Source organism: Danio aesculapii, chromosome 2 (assembly GCF_903798145.1).
Source record: "Danio aesculapii chromosome 2, fDanAes4.1, whole genome shotgun sequence".
NCBI lineage: Eukaryota > Metazoa > Chordata > Actinopteri > Cypriniformes > Danionidae > Danio > Danio aesculapii.
Window position 1 is genome coordinate 326431 of NC_079436.1, and position 21130 is coordinate 347560.

At 39.7% G+C, this 21130-nt stretch overlaps 1 protein-coding gene across 2 annotated transcripts; it reads left to right on the forward strand.

The window, feature by feature from the left end:
• The first annotated feature begins 296 nt into the window (after positions 1-296).
• dhx30 (DEAH (Asp-Glu-Ala-His) box helicase 30) lies at positions 297-21077 on the forward strand. Of its 2 annotated transcripts, XM_056470313.1 has the most exons (21): positions 297-477; positions 552-667; positions 1365-1475; positions 2651-2802; positions 3880-3988; positions 4601-4750; positions 5192-5344; positions 6509-6778; positions 7267-7467; positions 7772-8155; positions 8258-8336; positions 8810-8914; positions 9980-10155; positions 10418-10624; positions 13552-13633; positions 14980-15173; positions 15670-15820; positions 16878-17035; positions 17258-17361; positions 17899-18038; positions 19478-21077. In XM_056470313.1, exons 1-21 carry the CDS (start codon positions 306-308, stop codon positions 19762-19764), a joined length of 3501 nt encoding a protein of 1166 aa, XP_056326288.1. In that variant the 5' UTR covers positions 297-305; the 3' UTR covers positions 19765-21077. The 2 variants fall into 2 exon arrangements, with proteins under 2 accessions (XP_056326288.1, XP_056326297.1); XM_056470322.1 differs by lacking the exon at positions 19478-21077 and having other exon boundaries at positions 17880-17954.
• The last annotated feature ends 53 nt before the right edge of the window (positions 21078-21130 follow it).

A 21130-nucleotide genomic window follows, 5' to 3' on the forward strand; every position in this document is an offset into this window, starting at 1 on the left:
TATAATAATTTATTTGATGTCTTTGCCATGATGACAGTAAATATTTTATTTATTTAGCAAGATACTCAACTTAAAGTGCCATTAAAGGTTTAACTAGGTTTATTAGGCAAATCATTGACCAATGATGGAATAAATGGTTTAATAATATTGCAGTTTTTAATATTAAAATGATATATATTCCAGCCAAAGAGAATAATAATAAGACTTTCTCCAAAAGAAAACCATAATTCGCGTCTCATCGGCCCAGCAGGAGGCGCGAACGGCGGCAGATGTGGCAGCAAAAGCGGCGAAGAAGACACTCAAACATGGCGATGTCCTCAGCACTCACGCCGCTGCGGGCTCTGGTGTCTCTCAGGAGTAAAACTCTGGAAATTAATAAAGATATCAGGTCGAGATGGGCTTTTATTCGTCAGTACAGGTCTAAACCCGATGTCGTCCATACACGTCGTCATTCTCCGCCGGAAACTATCAATAAAGGTAAGAGAAACACGAGCAGTGATGTCAATTCCTGAAGAAAACACGACTGATTCTGGATTTGACCTCTCTGACAGCTCATCCAGATTATCTTCACGCCAAAAACCTGCTGTACAACACGCTGTCCAGATCGGTGGGTCTGTCTAATGTTTCTCAGTACCTCAAGTTCAGCTGTACGGATGGAGAGGTCAAGGTGAGAGCTAAATCATGGTCCAGGGTTGCCAAGCCCACAGTTTTCCCGCATAACAGGGCTACTTTAATAAAGTCTAGAAGGGATACAGCTGCGGATATTCGCATCAATATTGAGCATAGTTTTTGTGACGCTGTACAACAATAATGACTGTTTTTATATTAGTGAGAGGGTTAGGGTAGGGGCAGACGTTAATAAAATACAATGTAATGGGTAATTTTATGAATAATTCTCCTTATAATTACTGTCTTCACATTACTGTGAGGGTTGAGGTAGGGCTAAACATTTATAAAATGAAAATAAAAAGGTTGTTTTGGTAACCAATAAAAGTCTGAGCTTCTGCGTTTGGAGCAGTGGCTTCTTCTGTTGATGTCAGCCTGAGAGCTTCCATACCAACTGTATATAATAGCCTCCTGGACCACGCCCCTCCTCCCAAAATAAAGCCCCGCCCCATAATCAATATTCTGTTTCAGTAGGAAGTAATTATAATGGAAATTAATCTCAGCAACTTCTAGTTTATGCAGATTTAAGTAATTTTTGTATGATAACAGAAACTCTAATGTTTATTTTGTGAATGGTGGTGACATTTAAGTTTTGATGTTATTGCCATAGTTTTGGCCTGTTTTTGACTGCTCATTGTGTTGTTTTTGTCATGGAAATCTGGCAACCCTGTGTGTTGACCTCAGCTGCTGTGTTTCAGAGGGCCACAGTTACTCTTCTTTGGCCCGTGAGGATCGAGACCGAGGGCTTCGGGTCCCGCAAACAGGAGGCGGAGCGAAACGCAGCGGCTGCAGCTCTGGAGAAACTCCGCGTGAGATTTTACTCTCTTTACACATCACATTAAACAATGCTATAGTAAAGTGTATTATGCTTTATTTCTTTATTTATTGTTATTAATATTACAGCATACTGTATTAACTAAAGTGAACTGTTCAACTGTAATAGATACTGAAGTATACTTTAGTTTTTACTGTAGTAAACTGCGGTGTTTTGCAGTATAATTTTCCCTATAGCTGTGGAAAACTACAGTATTGGCTCATTTGTTTATATTACTGTAATTGTGTTACCATAGCAACTGTAGAATTACCACAACAAATCGATTGCCATAGTTGTTATCACCATAGCAACTGTAGAATCACCACAGCAGATCAATTGCTATAGTTGTTGTGTTACCATAGCAACTGTAGAATCACCACAGCAGATCAATTGCTATAGTTGTTGTGTTACCATAGCAACTGTAGAATCACCACAGCAGATCAATTGCTATAGTTGTTGTGTTACCATAGCAACTGTAGAATTACCACAACAAATCGATTGCCATAGTTGTTGTCACCATAGCAACTGTAGAATCACCACAGCAGATCAATTGCTATAGTTGTTGTGTTACCATAGCAACTGTAGAATCACCACAGCAGATCAATTGCTATAGTTGTTGTGTTACCATAGCAACTGTAGAATTACCACAACAAATCGATTGCCATAGTTGTTGTCACCATAGCAACTGTAGAATCACCACAGCAGATCAATTGCTATAGTTGTTGTGTTGCCATAGCCACTGCAGAATCACCACAAAATATCAATTACTATAGTTCTTGTGTTACCATAGCAACTGTAGAATCACCACAGCAGATTAATTACTATAGTGGTTGTTACCATAGCAACTGAAGAATCACAACAACAGATCAATTACTGTCGTTGTTGTTACCATAGCAACTGTAGAATCACCACAACAGTGTAGTGTGGTTTAAAAACACTATAGTGTGTACTGTAAATGACTATAGTGAGGGACATCACAGCAGTGGTAATACAGTCAGTGTCTGTTCTAATTATCTAAAAGCATGATCACGTGTGTTATTTTAAATATACACTACTGCTTAAAACACTTTAGTCATTTTTATTTCTGTTTTTAAAAGAAGAACCTCATTCTCTAATGGGCTGTGTTTATTTGTATCAGTATATTATATTAGTATTTTCTGTCTCTGTCAGGAGCTGGGAGTTTGTGCTCCAGGAAAGCGGCGGCAGGAAGCAGGAATGCCGAAAATGAAAGACAGAAAGACATCCCTGTTGGACGATGTGGAAGAAAATCATCTCCAATCTCTGCCCATCCAGAAGAAAACCCAGACGGACAGAGCTCACGGGTAGACTAATGCTTTACTCCAGTTGATCGTCTCAGTCTGCACCATTTCTTTTATAAACAACACTGTAGAGTCGACCACAAATGCTGCAGTTCCTTAATTAGCCACAAGGGGAGAACAATACGAAACATTAAGAAGAGATCAGATGCAAGAGCAATCTAAAATGTTCTTATATCAGCCTCCAGTGTGTAGCAGTGTGACTTTAAAAAGTCTTAAAGTATTAAAATACAGCCATACTTAGTCTTAAATCTGTATTTCAGAGGTCTTACAAATGAAATCAAACCAACCCTTTAAAGAAGATTTGGTTTCTGTTTTGAAATGTTCTTAAATCTCCGGGTCTGTCCTCAAGCAGAACGACATGGGTGGAACCAAAGTCCATTTACAGTCTTTAGCAGAACCCATTAAAATACACACTCACAGGGATTTTGTTTACGTAAGTAACGTTCGCTGGGATTGCTTCACCAGAGCGAGCTCAAACAAAAAACATTGAGTCTAATTTAATAATAGGTACACGTTATTGACATTTTAAAATGATCTTTTGTTTGTGTTGTTAATGCAGTTTGGGGGAACTGATGTAAAATATTTATTAGGATTTTTATTATTATTACCAATAATAATGAGGTTTTTCACATTTTATTTAAAAGGTATTAAAAATGTCTTGATTTACGTTCAGAAATTTTACTTTTATGACAAATAATAAGTTTTTTATTGTCTTTAAAGTGAAATAACTGAACATAAACACACGAGGCTGAGAAAATGCCTGCTTTAGAGGAAAATTCATGGAAGGACTTCATGATAGTGAGAGAGTGTATGTTTTAGTTTGTTGTCTGTCATGTGTGTGTGTGTGTGTGTGTGTGTGTGTGTACTGTATGACATTTAGTGTTTGAGATCAGTTTGTTGAGAATTTACAGAATGCAAAAATCACTTTTATTTAATTAAAAGAGTTGATTAATCTCCAACAGTTCTGTAATAATAATAAAAAAAAAAAAAAAATAGAAATCTAAAATCGGCAAGTAGATCACATTCAGAAAGCCTGTTTGCAGTTCATAATATTAGATGATTTTAGTGGATGTTTTTCAGGCTAATAGAAGAGGATTCGAGACTGTCAGAGGCGCTGGCCATCTTCTCACGGCCGAGGACTCTTCTGGGTAGTGTTATTCAGGTGGCCACGTCCTCCTGTAGAGTCAGGGTGAGTTAAAATCAGCAGACTGCAGTGCAATTAATTCAATTAACATGCTTTTGATTTCAGAATTTTTAGATGTTTAGACGAGAAACAAGACAACAAATCTAAGAAAGAAAAGCACACTGCAGAAAATGCTTTCGGACACAGATTTGTTGTGTTGTTTCTGTCCAATTATCTAAAAATTCTGAAATCAAGGAGGATTTTCTAGACAAATAAAAGAAATTTGGTTTTGTTTTAGGAAATTAGTCAAAATTAAGTGAAATTTCCTTAAAACAAGCAAAATAATCTGCCAATGGGGAAAGATTTGTAGTTTTTATGTTTTTTTAATGTCTTCTGTTTGTTTTTTTGATGTAAGATTATTTTTCTTACACCACTGGCAGAATATTTAGCTTGTTTTAAGGAAAAACTCACTTAATTCTGACATAATTCTCAAATATTTTGTGCTTGTCTAGAAAATGCTTCTTGATTTAAGAATTTTAGATATTTGGACTAAGGAATAGCATGTGAATAGCACGATTATTCACATGAGCAGAAATGCAGAATGATAACAGCCAAACTGATGCCCTTCTCCTTCTGATGTATGTTTCTCGGTCTGTTCCTCCATTCTACCGTATGCAGGATCTGCTTCAGTACAAGACCAGCGGTGGTAAAGTGAAAGTGTGTGAGCTGAATGTCCTCTGGCCGACACCCATGACCTTCACTGCTAGTGGACGCCGCAGACTGGAGGCGGAGGCCAACGCTGCAGCACTGGCCTGTCTGAAGCTCAAGGTTTGTTCCAGCATCACACCAAACATCCATGCGCTACTCATTAAAGATCATCTATCATGTAAAATCAACAGTTTGTAGGCTGTTTAGACAGAAGTGTGTGCAGTACAGTGTGTCCACAGTCATGTTGGAGTGAGTCTTATTTTATTTCCTAATGTTCCTAATTATTAATGTGTATATATACTATACATTTCAGCAGGGTATTATAAATGATCTAACTGGTGTTTTGAGCTGTGACTTCACACACACACATTCTGGAGACACCAAACACTTATTTTACATCTTGTAAAGGGGGTGAAATTGGAGTCCTTTAATAATTCTGAGTGTATTGGCATAGTCCGTGCTGATTGGTCAACAGAATGTCTTAATAAAAACAGTGTGACCATAGGGAGTCCAGGTCATTCGGCTGCAGTGCTTATATTGACTGGTTTTCTCTGTGTGCAGGAGCTGAATCTGCTGGATGAGCAGAATAAGCCTCTGACCCACGCCCGGTACCATCAGGATCAGGTTCGAGAGGCCGGAGAAAGACACCGACAGCCCTGCCGGATGCAGATCCCAGAGCAGCTAGAGCTCAGGATACAGCAGTACCTCTCACAGGTCAGACTACACACAGGGTTGCCAAGTCTGCACTTTTCACACTGAAATGAGGCGGAGCTATCAGTCCTTTAGGGCAGGACTGTCAATCCTCTTGAGCGGAGCTATCGGTCATTTAGGGTGGGGCTATCAGTCCTTTAGGGCAGGCTTATCAATCCTTTAGGGCGGAGCTATCAGTCCATTAGTTGCGGGGCTATCAGTCATATAGGGCAGTGATAAAAATCATTTGGGGCAGAGGTACCAGTCCTTTAGGGTAGAGCTACCAGTCCTTTAGGGTGGGGCTATCAGTCCTTTAGGGTGGAGCTATCAGTCCTTTAGGGCGGAGCTATGAGTTCTTAAAGGTGGGGCTATCAGTCCTTTAGGGCAGGCTTATCAATCCTTTAGGGCGGAGCTATCAGTCCATTAGTTGCGGGGCTATCAGTCATATAGGGCAGCGATAAAAATCGTTGGGGGCAGGACTATCAGTCCTTTAGGGTGGAGCTATGAGTTCTTTAGGGCGGGGCTATCAGTCCTTTAGGGTGGCGGTATCAGTCCTTTAGGGTGGGGCTATCAGTCCTTTAGGGTGGGGCTATCTGTTCTTTAAGGTGGAGCTATCAGTCCTTTATGGTGGAGCTACCAGTCCTTTAGGGCAGAGCTACCAGTCCTTTAGGGCGGGGCTATCAGTCCTTCAGGGCGGAGCTATGAGTTCTTAAAGGTGGGGCTATCAGTCCTTTTAGGTGGAGCTATCAGTCCTTTAGGGCGGAGCTATCAGTCCTTTAGGGCATGGCTATCATATAGGGCAGCGCTATCAATCCTTCAGGGTGGAGCTATTAGTCCAGTCTGTACTATCGCTTGCGGATTCGTGCCATGTCTGATAAAGCTCTAAACATTGTTCCACCTACAAGAAAAGGCTATTTGTCCTTTATTAAACTGTACTCTTACAGCCAGCATTGTTGTTATGTAGTGTAGTGCGGGCGTGTCATTATTTTATATACTGTCGCTCAGCCTATTTCAAACTTCTTTTTGACCATTGATACATCAATGATATTTTGGTTGTTGCACCTTTTAAAGTAACCCTTTCCTGCAGCTTAGATCAACATCATGAGAATACTGTATATCGTGATAAAAGCTTCAGTAATTAATCGCAACAAGAATGTGTTATACTCACTCTTGTGTGTGTGTGTGCAGTATCCAGTGGAAGCGGAGGTTCAGAAGCTGTGGGATGAAGAGGAGCATCAGTCGTCCTCCATCAGTACAGCTGCAGATGATTATGATGAAGATGAGTTTATAACAGACGCCATCACTAGTAAACCGTACCGCGCTCTGCAGCCCCAGGAGGCGGAGCGTCTCAGTCAACGTCTCCTCGGTATGTGGAAGAGGGCGGGGCCTGCCCGGGGGGTGGAGCTACCCGTGGACACCTATAAAGAGAGGATTCTGGAGGCAGTGAGGTCTTCACAGGTATGCGTGTGCCATATGAGGAGTTCTGATTGTGGACGATTGAAATGTCTCCACCATCTGCTTTTAGGAATGTCATAGCATCTATTTAACATCAGTGATGTTTCTCAGATTCAGGAATTTCTCACAGTATTTCCTCTAATATTTGTTCTTCTGAAGAAAGTCTTATTTGTTTTATTTCAGCTAGAATAAAAGCAGTTTTTAATAGTTTTAAAGCCATTTTAAGCTCAATATTATTAGCCTCCTTCAGCAATATTAGTGTTGGATTGTCTCTAGATCAAACCACTGTTATACAATGACTTGCCTAATTACCCTAACTTTACCCTAATTACCCTAACTTTACCCTAATTACCCTAGTGAAGCCTTTAAATGTCACTTTAAGCTGAATACTAGTGTCTTGAAGAATATCTAGTCTAATATTATGGGCTGTCATCACTTGTAATGCGTTCCCCCAACACTGCTCATTACCGTATCTCTACCCCTGTGCACAGGTGGTGGTGATTTCAGGAGAGACTGGCTGTGGGAAAACCACACGAATACCACGGTTCCTGCTGGAGGATGGAGTTCTGAGGGGAGAAGGGGCAGAGTGTAACGTGCTGGTGACACAGCCGCGGAGGATCAGTGCGGTGTCTGTGGCCCAGCGGGTGGCGCATGAGATCGGGCCTGCACTGCAACACTGTGTGGGATACCAGGCAAGAACACGCAACACACTGCAGCCCTGACAAAACATGCGACACACTCCAGTCCTGACAAAACATGCAACACACTCCAGTCCTGACAAAAATGCAACACACTCCAGTCCTGACAAAAATGCAACACACTCCAGTCCTGACAAAACATGTAGCGTGCATATATGCGTTCATATGCGTCTATCTATGTAAATGTAGCTTTTTTAAATACCTGCATAACCCAGGTAGCTGTTGTAGTTAACAGTAGAGGTTCTGTCCTAGAGCTGGTATTGCATGATTAACTGTATGGTGTGTGTTTTTCTGTCAGGTGCGTCTGGAGTCACGTCCGCCGGAGCGCAGTGGTGGCGCTCTGCTGTTTCTGACTCTCGGCGTGCTCCTGAAGAAGCTGCGGTCGAACCCACGTCTGGAGGGCATCAGTCACGTGCTGGTGGATGAGGTGCACGAGCGGGACGTGCAGACGGATCTGCTACTGCATCTGCTGCGCTGCGTGCTCTCCCTGCGGCCGGAGCTGAAGCTGCTGCTCATGAGTGCCAGCGGGGACTCGCAGAGACTGTCACAGTATTTCGGTGGCTGCCCGGTGCTGCGAGTGCCCGGCTTCATGCATCCGGTGCGGGCTCGGTTTCTGGAGGACCTGCAGCTGGAGAGCAGACGCCCACTGCTGGATACGGGTGTCACACAGTGGAGCGCTGAGGTCAGAGGAAGGATGGGGGGGTGTTTGTATTTGATGCACTGAGGATTTGTTATTGTCTGCAGACCGTTAATATAATTAAGGTTTGCTCTTATTCTTTAACAGAAGAAAGAAAATAATGTTGTTCCTGATCTGGATCTGGTGGCGCACGTGATTGACCATATTCACCGCACTGGAGAGCCAGGTAAAGAGCTGACCTCTGACCTCTTTCACATCTAAATCAGGACTATTTAGTTAATTAGTTTAGTTCAACAGCCATATGAAATAAAACCATCAACACTTACTCTTTATATATTCACCACATAATACTACAGTGAAAAACCAAACACTTCTCATACATTCCCATATTATAAACTCCAAACCCATTCTCCACCCAATATTGTGGGTAATCAACAGTACATTAAAGAAACACTGAGAGAGCCAAATCTTCATCACATTAGGGGTAAGTGATATAAGTTTATGAATCCACAACACCTCTATTTGTAATAGTTATTAAAGTTACCTCCTACCCATACACTTCCTCGATTAGGTTGTTTTCCCTCAAGACACAAACGATAGTGATGTATTGTAAGTGTTCCCGACTATGTGGTCTATTCTCTATAAGTCTATTCGTACTACTTTAAAAGTATGTTTTACTGTAAGTCTGTTTATCTTCAGGTGCCGTGTTGTGTTTTCTGCCTGGATGGCAGGAGATTAAAGCTGTACAGCAGCAGCTGGAGGAAAAACAGGCCTACAGGTCCGGCTCGCAGATCATTTTACCATGTAAGGGTTTCACACTGCTGGAAGGGCATCCGCTGTGTAAAACATATGCAAGTTTAGTTGGCGGTTCATTCACCTGCAGTTACCCCTGATAAATTGAGGACTAAGCTGAAGGATCAAAAAAAATCAGCTAAATGTGACTATTGGTATTGAATATTAGCAAAATTATCATATTTGTAACACCACCAGTATAATGAGTAATCTATGGAGAAGTGTTTGTAGTTTGTACCTCATAATACAGGATATTTATATATATATATTATACACACATACATACATACATACAAGTCAGAATTATTAGCCCCCTTTGAATTTTTTCCAGATTGAGGAATTTCTCACAGTATTTCCTCTAATATTTGTTCTGGAGAAAGTTTTATTTGTTTTATTTCAGCTAGAATAAAAGCAGTTTTTAATAGTTTATGAAGCATTTTGAGGTCAATATTATTAGCCTCCTTATGCTATATTTTTTTCGATAGTCTACAGAACAAAACATCGTTATACAATTACTTGCCTAATTACTCTAATCTGCCTAGTTAACCTAATCAACCTAGTGAAGCCTTTAAATGTCACTTTAAGCTGTATAGAAGTGTCTTGAAGAATATCTAGTCTAATATTATTTACTGTCATCATGACAAAGAGAAAATAAATCAGTTATTAGAGATGAGTTATTAACACTATTATGATTAGAAATGTGTTGAAAAAAAAGCTTCTCTTCGTTAAACAGAATTTGGGGAAAAAAATAAACGGGGACTAATAATTCAGACTTCAACTGTATATACATTTATCCATATATATGCATGCACTGAGAGAAACCGAAAGTAAAACTAACCCGCATACAGAGTGCAGTACCTTTAATGTCCAATGGGTGGCTGGTCAAAACCACAATAGGCTGTACATGATAGTGATATACAATGATAGTCATTTAAATATATATTTTGGGGATCAGATGAACAAAAAATTCCACTGTATGGACAGGCATATACAGGGGGGGCTAATAACTGACTTCAGTTTGTTTTCCAGCTGTAGTTAATGTTTGTCTGTGTCTGAATGTGCTGCTGTCGTCTTCAGTGCACTCCAGTATGGCGGTGTCGGAGCAGCAGGTTGTTTTCCAGCGTCCTCCAGTCGGCCAGCGGAAGATCGTTCTGGCCACAAACATTGCCGAAACCTCCATCACAATCGACGACATCGTGCATGTGGTGGATGCAGGAGTGCAGAAGGAGCAGAACTACGACCCCAGAACTAAGGTGCATTAAAATAATGAGAAATCCTGCATTCCTTATTTAACTCTCTGTATTGATTTGACATAAACATCACAAAAGATCTATAATTATAATAATGATTAGTTACAATACATCAAAAAATGAATAAAATAAACCCTAATAAATAAGTAAATGCATTTAATTACAATTATTACTATTAAAGTCACAATATCTTGCATATTTGTATGGATAACGATGCTGAAATGAGGATGGATGTGGTTTTATGATGTATGTGTGTTGTCATCAGGTCTCTGCCCTGAACACTGTCTGGATATCACAAGCAAACGTGACTCAGAGAAGAGGACGAGCTGGACGCTGTCAGCCTGGACATTCTTATCATCTTTTCCCCAGAAAGCAGCTGGAGCGCATGGAGCCGTTCCCTGTGCCGGAGATCCTGCGCACTCCTCTAGAGAGTGTGGTGATGCAGGCCAAGATCCACTGCCCCGAGAGTAAAGTGAGTCCTCAGATGTACTATATAAGAGCGTTTATTTACACAACGGAAAAGCAGTGTTAAATTACAATAAAAAAAATTGGTCATGGTTATTCTTCGTTTCGTGGTCATTATTCTGTTTCGTGGTCGTTATTCTTTATTTCGTGGTCGTTATCTTTGTTTCGTGGTCGTTATTCTTTGTTTCGTGGTCGTTATCTTTGTTTCGTGGTCGTTATTCTTTATTTCGTGGTCGTTATCTTTGTTTCGTGGTCGTTATTCTTTATTTCGTGGTCGTTATCTTTGTTTCGTGGTCGTTATTCTTTATTTCGTGGTCGTTATCTTTGTTTCGTGGTCGTTATTCTTTATTTCGTGGTCGTTATCTTTGTTTCGTGGTCGTTATTCTTTATTTCGTGGTCGTTATCTTTGTTTCGTGGTCGTTATTCTTCGTTTCGTGGTCATTATTCTGTTTCGTGGTCGTTATTCTTTATTTCGTGGTCGTTATCTTTGTTTCGTGGTCGTTATTCTTTATTTCGTGGTCGTTATCTTTGTTTCGTGGTCGTTATTCTTTATTTCGTGGTCAATATTCGTTGTTTCGTGGTCTTTATCCTTTGTTTCGTGGTCGTTATTCTTTATTTCGTGGTCAATATTCGTTGTTTCGTGGTCTTTATCCTTTGTTTCGTGGTCGTTATTCTTTATTTCGTGGTCAATATTCGTTGTTTCGTGGTCTTTATCCTTTGTTTCGTGGTCGTTATTCTTTATTTCGTGGTCGTTATCTTTGTTTCGTGGTCGTTATTCTTTATTTCGTGGTCGTTATCTTTGTTTCGTGGTCATTATTCTTTATTTCGTGGTCGTTATCTTTGTTTCGTGGTCGTTATCTTTGTTTCGTGGTCGTGATCTTTGTTTCGTGGTCGTTATCTTTATTTCGTGGTCGTTATTCTTTGTTTCGTGGTCGTTATTCTTTATTTCGTGGTCGTTATCTTTGTTTTGTGGTCGTTATCCTTTATTTCGTGGTCGTTATCTTTGTTTTGTGGTCGTTATCCTTTATTTCGTGGTCGTTATCTTTGTTTCGTGGTCGTTATTCTTTATTTCGTGGTCGTTATCTTTGTTTCGTGGTCGTTATTCTTTATTTCGTGGTCAATATTCGTTGTTTTGTGGTCGTTATCCTTTGTTTCGTGGTCGTTATTCTTTATTTCGTGGTCAATATTCGTTGTTTCGTGGTCTTTATCCTTTGTTTCGTGGTCGTTATTCTTTATTTCGTGGTCAATATTCGTTGTTTCGTGGTCTTTATCCTTTGTTTCGTGGTCGTTATTCTTTATTTCGTGGTCGTTATCTTTGTTTCGTGGTCGTTATTCTTTATTTCGTGGTCGTTATCTTTGTTTCGTGGTCATTATTCTTTATTTCGTGGTCGTTATCTTTGTTTCGTGGTCGTTATCTTTGTTTCGTGGTCGTGATCTTTGTTTCGTGGTCGTTATCTTTATTTCGTGGTCGTTATTCTTTGTTTCGTGGTCGTTATTCTTTATTTCGTGGTCGTTATCTTTGTTTTGTGGTCGTTATCCTTTATTTCGTGGTCGTTATCTTTGTTTCGTGGTCATTATTCTTTATTTCGTGGTCGTTATCTTTGTTTCGTGGTCGTTATCTTTGTTTCGTGGTCGTGATCTTTGTTTCGTGGTCGTTATCTTTATTTCGTGGTCGTTATTCTTTGTTTCGTGGTCGTTATTCTTTATTTCGTGGTCGTTATCTTTGTTTTGTGGTCGTTATCCTTTATTTCGTGGTCGTTATCTTTGTTTTGTGGTCGTTATCCTTTATTTCGTGGTCGTTATCTTTGTTTCGTGGTCGTTATTCTTTATTTCGTGGTCGTTATCTTTGTTTCGTGGTCGTTATTCTTTATTTCGTGGTCAATATTCGTTGTTTTGTGGTCGTTATCCTTTGTTTCGTGGTCGTTATTCTTTATTTCGTGGTCAATATTCGTTGTTTCGTGGTCTTTATCCTTTGTTTCGTGGTCGTTATTCTTTATTTCGTGGTCAATATTCGTTGTTTCGTGGTCTTTATCCTTTGTTTCGTGGTCGTTATTCTTTATTTCGTGGTCGTTATCTTTGTTTCGTGGTCGTTATTCTTTATTTCGTGGTCGTTATCTTTGTTTCGTGGTCATTATTCTTTATTTCGTGGTCGTTATCTTTGTTTCGTGGTCGTTATCTTTGTTTCGTGGTCGTGATCTTTGTTTCGTGGTCGTTATCTTTATTTCGTGGTCGTTATTCTTTGTTTCGTGGTCGTTATTCTTTATTTCGTGGTCGTTATCTTTGTTTTGTGGTCGTTATCCTTTATTTCGTGGTCGTTATCTTTGTTTTGTGGTCGTTATCCTTTGTTTCGTGGTCGTTATTCTTTATTTTGTGGTCAATATTCGTTGTTTCGTGGTCTTTATCCTTTGTTTCGTGGTCGTTATTCTTTATTTTGTGGTCGTTATCCTTCATTTCATGGCTGTTATTCTTTGTTTCGTGGTCGTTATCCTTTGTTTTGTAGTCGTTATCCTTCATTTTGTGGTCGTTATCCTTCGTTTCATGGCCGTTATTCTTTGTTTCGTGGTTATTGGTTTTGTTGTCATTAATCATTTTGTCGTCATTATCTTATTGTCATTTTTGTGACTTAAAAAAAATTATGTAAATTAAAAATTAAAATGATAACGACAAAACAAAGAATAATTGAAACTGAAGAATAATGATGACAAAACAAAGTGAAACGGTGACAGAATATCGTTGACAATACGAACAATAGTGACAAAAAATAACGACAATAATATTCTTTTTGACAGTTTTTCTTCGTTTTTGTCGTCATTACTCTTCTGTTTCAGTGTTTGTTATTATTTTGTTGTCTCTATTATTTATATTGTCAATGTTATTCTTTTTTTTGCAGTTTTTTTGTCCTCCTCATTCTTCACTTTCTTCTTCCTCCCATAGGCTGAGGATTTCCTGTCTCAGGTGCTGGACTCTCCGGACACTCAGGCAGTGAGAACCGCTGTGAAGAACCTCATGGATATTGGTGAGAGTTTTATAATTCTGTATTTAATCTATTTGCCGTCATCTTCAGTTGCTCCCCAAAAAAGTCACTAGTTGCGTTACTTACTCTTTATGTTACGTAATGCGTTATGGTACTTTTGAGTTACTTTTGCATTACTTTCTTCCCTTTGCTGAGGCTTGATGTCTATTAGAACTTGCCTTTTTTACTTCTTTTTTTAATTGAGGAGCTCTGCAATGAACAACACACTGTATAACCTTCATTTACCTTTAAACAGGGTGTCGTGGGGTCTTAATTTCTTAAGTTTCAAAAACTAAATTTTAGGCTTTAAAAAGTAAAATTTAAATTCCCTAAACAGGGAATAAAACTAAAGCAACACATCATAATTCATAATACCTACATGCTCGCTAATACACTACCTGACAAAAGTCTTGTCACCTATCCAAGTTTTAGGAACAGTTAATATTAACTGGACTTCTAGTTGATGATCTGGTATCAGAAGTGTCTTATATGAAAGGTAAAGGCCTCTAGATGAGGCTTATTTGAGCACAATATAATCTGATCATGTCTTGATGTTGACTGATTTGATTAGGACAGTAAGGTCTGACTCTGCTTAGACTAAAGTCTGCTCACTGAACCTTCAATAATGTCCAGTATAGAATATGTGCTCATGCTGCAGTGGAAACAGAATGAATATTGTGTCTGACTCCATCATGAGCTTGGAGGACTGCATACATACATCTCTGACATGACTCAAATCACTGATTAATAAAGTCATCTGGAATGGTGAAGAAAGCGTTCATGCAGGACTCCCAGAGTTCATCAAGACTCTTTGTGTTCATCTTCAACACCTCCTCCTTCATCTTACCCCAGACGTGCTCAATAATGTTCATGTCTGGTGACTGGGCTGGCCAATCCTGGAGCACCTTGACCTTCTTTGCTTTCAGGAGCTTTGATGTGGAGGCTGAAGTATGAGAAGGAGCGCTATCCTGCTGGAGAATTGTCCCTCTCCTGTGGTTTGTAATGTAATGGGCAGCACAGATGTCTTGATACCTCAGGCTGTTGATGTTGATCATCCACTCTGCAGATCTCTCACACGCCCCCATACTGAATGTAACCCCAAACCATGATTTCTCCTTCACCAAACTTGACTGATTTCAGTGAGAGTCTTGGTCCATGATGGTTCCAGTAGGTCTCTTGCAGTATTGGTGATGATTGATGCAGATCAACAGAGGATTCAGCAGAGAAATCCACCTTCTGACACTTTATGATCAACTAGAAGTCCAGTTATTATCTGTTGCTCTTACAACTCCACCACAAGACTTTCATCAGGTAGTGTATAGTGAATCAAACCTCTGTGTGTCTTTCAGGTGTGCTGGACGCGTCTGAGGATCTGACTCCTCTGGGTCATCACGTGTCCTGCATGTCGTGTGATCCACGTCTGGGGAAGGTGTTGGTGTTTTCGGCTCTGTTCTCCTGTGTTCAGCCTGTGCTCTCAGTGGTGGCCTGTCTGACCCGAGACCCCTTCTACAACAGCCTGCAGAACCGCTCGCTCGTCGCCAAGGTCAGAGGAAATATATTCATTCATTTTCCTTCAGCTTAGTCTCTATTTCAGAGGTCACCACAGCGGAATGAACCGCCAACTATTCCAGGATATGTTTTACACAGCGGATGCCTTTACAGATGCAACCCAGTACTGGGAAACACCCAAACACACTTATTTACACACTCATACACTACGGCCAGTTTAATTGATCAGTTCCCCTATAGCGCATGTGTTTGGACTGTGGGGGAAACCGGAGCACCCGGAGGAAACCCACACCAACACGGGGAGAACATGCAAACTCCACACAGAAACACCAACTAACCCAGCCGAGACTCGAACCAGCGACCTTCTTGCTGTGAGGTGACTGTGCTAACCAATGAGCTACAGTATCACCCCACTATTTTATTTAAATGCACCAAAAGCGAGTTCCTGCAAAACACCAACCCCATTGTCTGTGTGTTTTTGTGTGTGTGTGTGTGTGTGTGTGTGTGTGTTTGTGTGTGTGTGTGTGCAGGCGAAGGCGGAGCTGAGCGGCTCGAGCGGCAGTGATTATCTGGTGTTCAGTCGTGTTGTTCAGAGCTGGAGAGAGCAGCACAGCAGAGACAGCAGACAGGACTATCTGGACAAACACACACTGTCTGGAGCCAGTCTGCGCTTCATACACGGTCAGACACACACACACACACACACACACACACTCAGGCCTTAGTGTCCCACCAGTGATGATATACAGCCACATCACACTGCTACTCGTGTGATATTGCGTTTATACAACAGTTTGTTAAAAAAAAAAGTAAATCAAACACAGAGAGTCTCAAAACCCTTTTGTAAGAGGAACTACTTTCTTCCACCATTTAGTCACATCTGCAGCTAATATTGAATTATACATTCACCAACATCACTGTCGAGCTAGTGTTTGAATGATTCTCTAGTGTAATGTCTAAAGTGAGGACAAAACAGCTGATTTTGCTCACATTTTAAGATTATAAGGCTGAACAGCATGAAATGCCATCAGTCTACAGAGATTTCCCAGTATTACTCTGTTGCAATCGGGAGATCACAGTATTACTATGGTATAAATACAGCACTACAACATACAAAAGAGAGAGATTGACTGAGTGTCACCAGTTTAATAATGATTTGATCAGCTGTAGTTTGAAATTACACTGATTTCCTCTAATGGCGTATTATGCAGTCTCTGTTGCCATCTTGTGGATGAACATCGTCAACCGCCTTTGCTCAATGACAGGCTGATGGCCGCCGACTCGCTGTCTCTCAGAAATGATATCTATAATAGGCACTCTCCTTATAAATAAACTGCATAGCTGCAATCTAAACATCTACATTCTCACCTAAAAAAGCCTCGAAAGTACATGATGGTGTCCAACAGTTGCAATATTTGTCAAACTGTAGTGTCCTCTGCTTGATGCTGTATGTGGGTGGAGTAATACACAAGGGTGAAGAGGCTAGACGAGTGCTGTTACTGCAGAATAACACACGGCTATCAGCCAATCAGATTCAAGAACCAGACAGAACTGTTGTATAATATATACACACACACACGCACGCACGCACGCACGCACACACACACACACACACACACACTGTGTTCATATGAGTGTGTGCATTCTGCATGTCTTTCTCTTTAACTGTTAGTTATAGCACCAGATCAACATAAATGAATATTTTTTGGGAAAATTGTAACTGTGTGTGTGTACGCAGGCCTGATGCAGCAGTTCAGTGATAATCTGTGTGAGGCGGGTCTGGTGGATCATTCAGTAGAGTGTTTGAGGCTCTCGTCTCCTGTGAACCAGCAGAGCAAAGAAGAACAGCTGATCACTGCAGTACTGCTGGCCGGACTCTACCCTAACCTCATACAGGTCTCACACACACACACACACACACACACACACTAACACACACACACACACAGCTAATATGTCCATGTTTGTGTGTGTAATCATGCAATAAATATATTATGAAGATTCAGATTAAATGTGTTGTGTTATGAATAACCACACTCCAATGAAACCCAGTGCTGCTTTAACCCTGATATTCTCAACCATCTATACTCATCATCTGACTCTACTGTACCTGAACAGGTGAAGAAAGGCGTCGTGACCAAATCTGGAAGGTTTCGAGCAGAGAACGTGTCGTTTCGCACTGAGAGCGGGCCTGTGCTGCTGCACCGCTCCTCCGTCAACAGGTCAGCACACTCACAGCGCATTCAGTATCATCTGACACACGCTCCTGTCCAGAGCTGCAGGTGTGAGATTATCATATTCAATTATGAGTGGCATCATCACACACCTCTCTCACTTTACAGTCTTGTTTCAGAAATAATGTGCGGATATATTTGGACTAGAAACAAGACAATATTAGTTTGTTGTCTAGAAATGCTTCTTGGTTTAAAAATAAGCAATAAAATTGAGCAAAGTAATCTTGTTTTTCATTTTGACATGAGATTATTTTACTTTGCCCAGGCATTAAAGTTTTAGTGACTAATTTCTAATAACTGATGTATTTTGTGTTTGCCATGAGGCCTGTACATGTGATTTTACTGCTTATTTGGCAAGATGCTAGTATTCCCAAAACCTGCCGGAACTACTTTCGTTTATCTGAAAATAACGACACCCCTTAGAGCGCTCATCAGCCAATCAGAGTCCAGCATTCAGCATACCTGTAGTATATTGTTGATCAGTGTGCATATCAGTGTGATTGTAGTTGTGTGTGTGTGTTTCAGGGATAAGCAGCACCTGTGGAGTCGCTGGCTCACCTTCTTCTCTGCAGTGAAGTCCAGCGGTCAGGTGTTCATCCGAGACTCGACTGTGGTGCATCCGCTGGCACTGCTGCTGCTCACAGACTGTGACCTCAGCGAGAGAGGTCAGCACTGCAGACACTTGCAGAGCACTGTTACCTCTAAATATCTTCAATAATAGAGTACCATTACCTCAAAATAACCTCAAAACAAGAGCAGTGTTACCTCAAAATAACTTCATAATAAGAGCACTGTTACCTCAAAATAACTTCATAATAAGAGCACTGTTACCTCAAAATATCTTCAAAATAAGCAGTTACTTCAAATTAGGGGCACCGTTATCTTAACTTCACTGGTACATTACAATTAGAGCAAATACCTCAGAATAACTTGTAGCACTGTCACATAAAATAAGAGCACTGTTACCCCAAAATAACTGCATCGTTATCTCACAATCACCTTAAAAAAAACCAACAAAATAAACAACAAAAATAGCAGCGCCGTTACCTCAAAATAACTTCAAAATATCAAAATAACTTAAAAAATAAAGCGCTGTTACCTTAAAATAACTCAAATAACAGCACTGTTACCTCAAAATTACTCAAATAACAGCACTGTTACCTTAAAATGACCTCAGAATAACTCAAATAACAGCACTGTTACCTCAATTTCGCCAAAATTACAGCACTGTTACTTCAAAATAACTTAAAAACATCAAAATAACTTTATTAAAGCAAAATAACTTTATTAAATTAAAGCGCTGTTACCTCAAAATGACCTCAAAATAACTCCAATAACAGCACTGCTACCTCAATTTCCTCAAAATGACAGCACTGTTACCTTAAAATGACCTCAAAATAACTCCAATAACAGCACTGTTACCTTAAAATGACCTCAAAATAACTCCAATAACAGCACTGTTACCTTAAAATTACCTCAAAATAACTCAAATAGCAGCACTGTTACCTCAATTTCCTCAAAATAACAGCACTGTTACCTCAATTTCCTCAAAATGACAGCACTGTTACCTCAATTTCCTCAAAATGACAGCACTGTTACCTTAAAATGACCTCAAAATAACTCCAATAACAGCACTGTTACCTTAAAATTACCTCAAAATAACTCAAATAGCAGCACTGTTACCTCAATTTCCTCAAAATAACAGCACTGTTACCTCAATTTCCTCAAAATGACAGCACTGTTACCTCAATTTCCTCAAAATGACAGCACTGTTACCTTAAAATGACCTCAGAATAACTCCAATAACAGCACTGTTACCTTAAAATTACCTCAACCTCAAAATAATTTCAAACATGGTTACTCCAGAATAACTTCAAAATAAGAGCACTGTTACCTTTAAAATAACAAAAAAATAATAGCACTTATTAACTTCCGAATAACTTTAAAATAAGTGCAATGTTGCCTCAAAATTACTCCAAAATAAGAGCACGTTTAATAAGTGCTCTGAACGCCTCTTAGTTTGTGAAGCGACTCTGTTGAAGTCCACCGATGCATGTTTGCTCTGTAATAATAACTGTATGTTTCTGTTTTGTTTTCCTTGAAGTTGTGGGAGATCGTGTGGAGGTTGCGTTGCCAGGTCCCGCACTGATCCGATGGGAGTTTTCTCCTCCTGTGTGGGAGTTACTGTGGGATCTGCGCGCTTCAATACAGGCTATGATCTACCGCAAACTCCGTCAGTCTGAATGTAAATCCAGCTCAGACCAGTGGAAGGACAGTCAACTGATAGATTTATTAGTGGATCTCCTGAATAACACTGATCCTGGCGAGAGCAGAGATCAGGAGAATGGACTGAACTCTAGCAATGCTGAAAATGTTGAAGCTGACAGCTGATAGTGCGCGTGTGTGTGTGTGTGTGTGTGTGTGTGTGTGTGTGTGTGTGTGTGTGTGTGTGTTACTGTAAATGAATAGAGAAATGTGTTTTTACATTCCAGAAAAACACTTCTGAAGATGCTCTTGGTTAAAACTGCACTACTGTGGCTCAAATCAGCTTTAAAGGGATAGTTCACACCAAAAACAATGTCAATTCTGTCATTATTTACTCTTAGCTTGCTTCAAAACCTTTACGAGCTTCTTTCTTCTGTTGAATATGACAGACGATCTGTTAGAAACTGGTAACCAATGACATCCACTGTTTTTCCTACTATGAAAGTCAATGGTTACCGGTTTTCAGCATTATTCAAAATATCTTCTTTTGTGTTCAGCATAGATATTTTGATTACTATGAAGATACTTGGAAGAAAGCTGAAAACCGGTAACCATTGACTTCCATTGTTTTGTTTTTTCCTTCTATGGAAGTCAGTGGTTACCAGTTTTCAACATTCTTCAAAATATCTTCTTTTGTGTTTAACAGACAGATATTTTGAAGAAAGGTGAAAACCGGTAACCACTGACTTTCGTTGTTTTTTTTTTTTTTTTCCTAATATGGAAGTCAATGGTTACCGGATTTCAGCGTTCTTAAGAATATCTTCGTAACCATCAAAATATCAGATATTTTGAAGAAAGGTGAAATTAACTATTTACTTAACTATTGACTTTCATAGTAAAGCAATGGAAGTCGATGGTTACTGGTTTTTAACATTTTTCAAAACCTCTTCTTTTGTGTTGAACAGACATATATTTTGATGATTATGAAGACATTTTGAAGAAAGGTAAAAACCATTGACTTCTATTGTTTTTCCCTACTATGAAAGTCAATGGTTACCGGTTTTCAACATTCTTCAAAATATCTTCTTTTGTGTTCAACAGATAGATGTTCTGATGGTTATGAAGATATTTTGAAGAATGCTAAAAACTGGTAACCATTGACTTCTATACTAGAAAAAAACAATGGGGGTCAATGGTTACCGGCTTCCTTCAAAGTATCTATGTTGAACATGGAAGATATTTTAAATAATGCTGAAAACCAGCAACTGTTGATTTTCATAGTAGGAAAAAACAATAAGGTCAATGGTTACTGGTTTTCAGCATTCTTCAAAATCTCTTCCTTGTGTTTAACAGAAGAAATCGACTCATAAAGGTTTGGAAGACAGTAAATTGAGTATATTTAGATTTTTGGGTGAACGGTCCCTTTGGGAATGTACTTGTGTATGTTGGAGCATGTTGAGTCAAACAATGACATAAATAAAAAGGATATATTTATTAAGTTAGAACAGTGCGGCAGTGTTCATTCTACAGGAATACCTATCAACATTCAGTT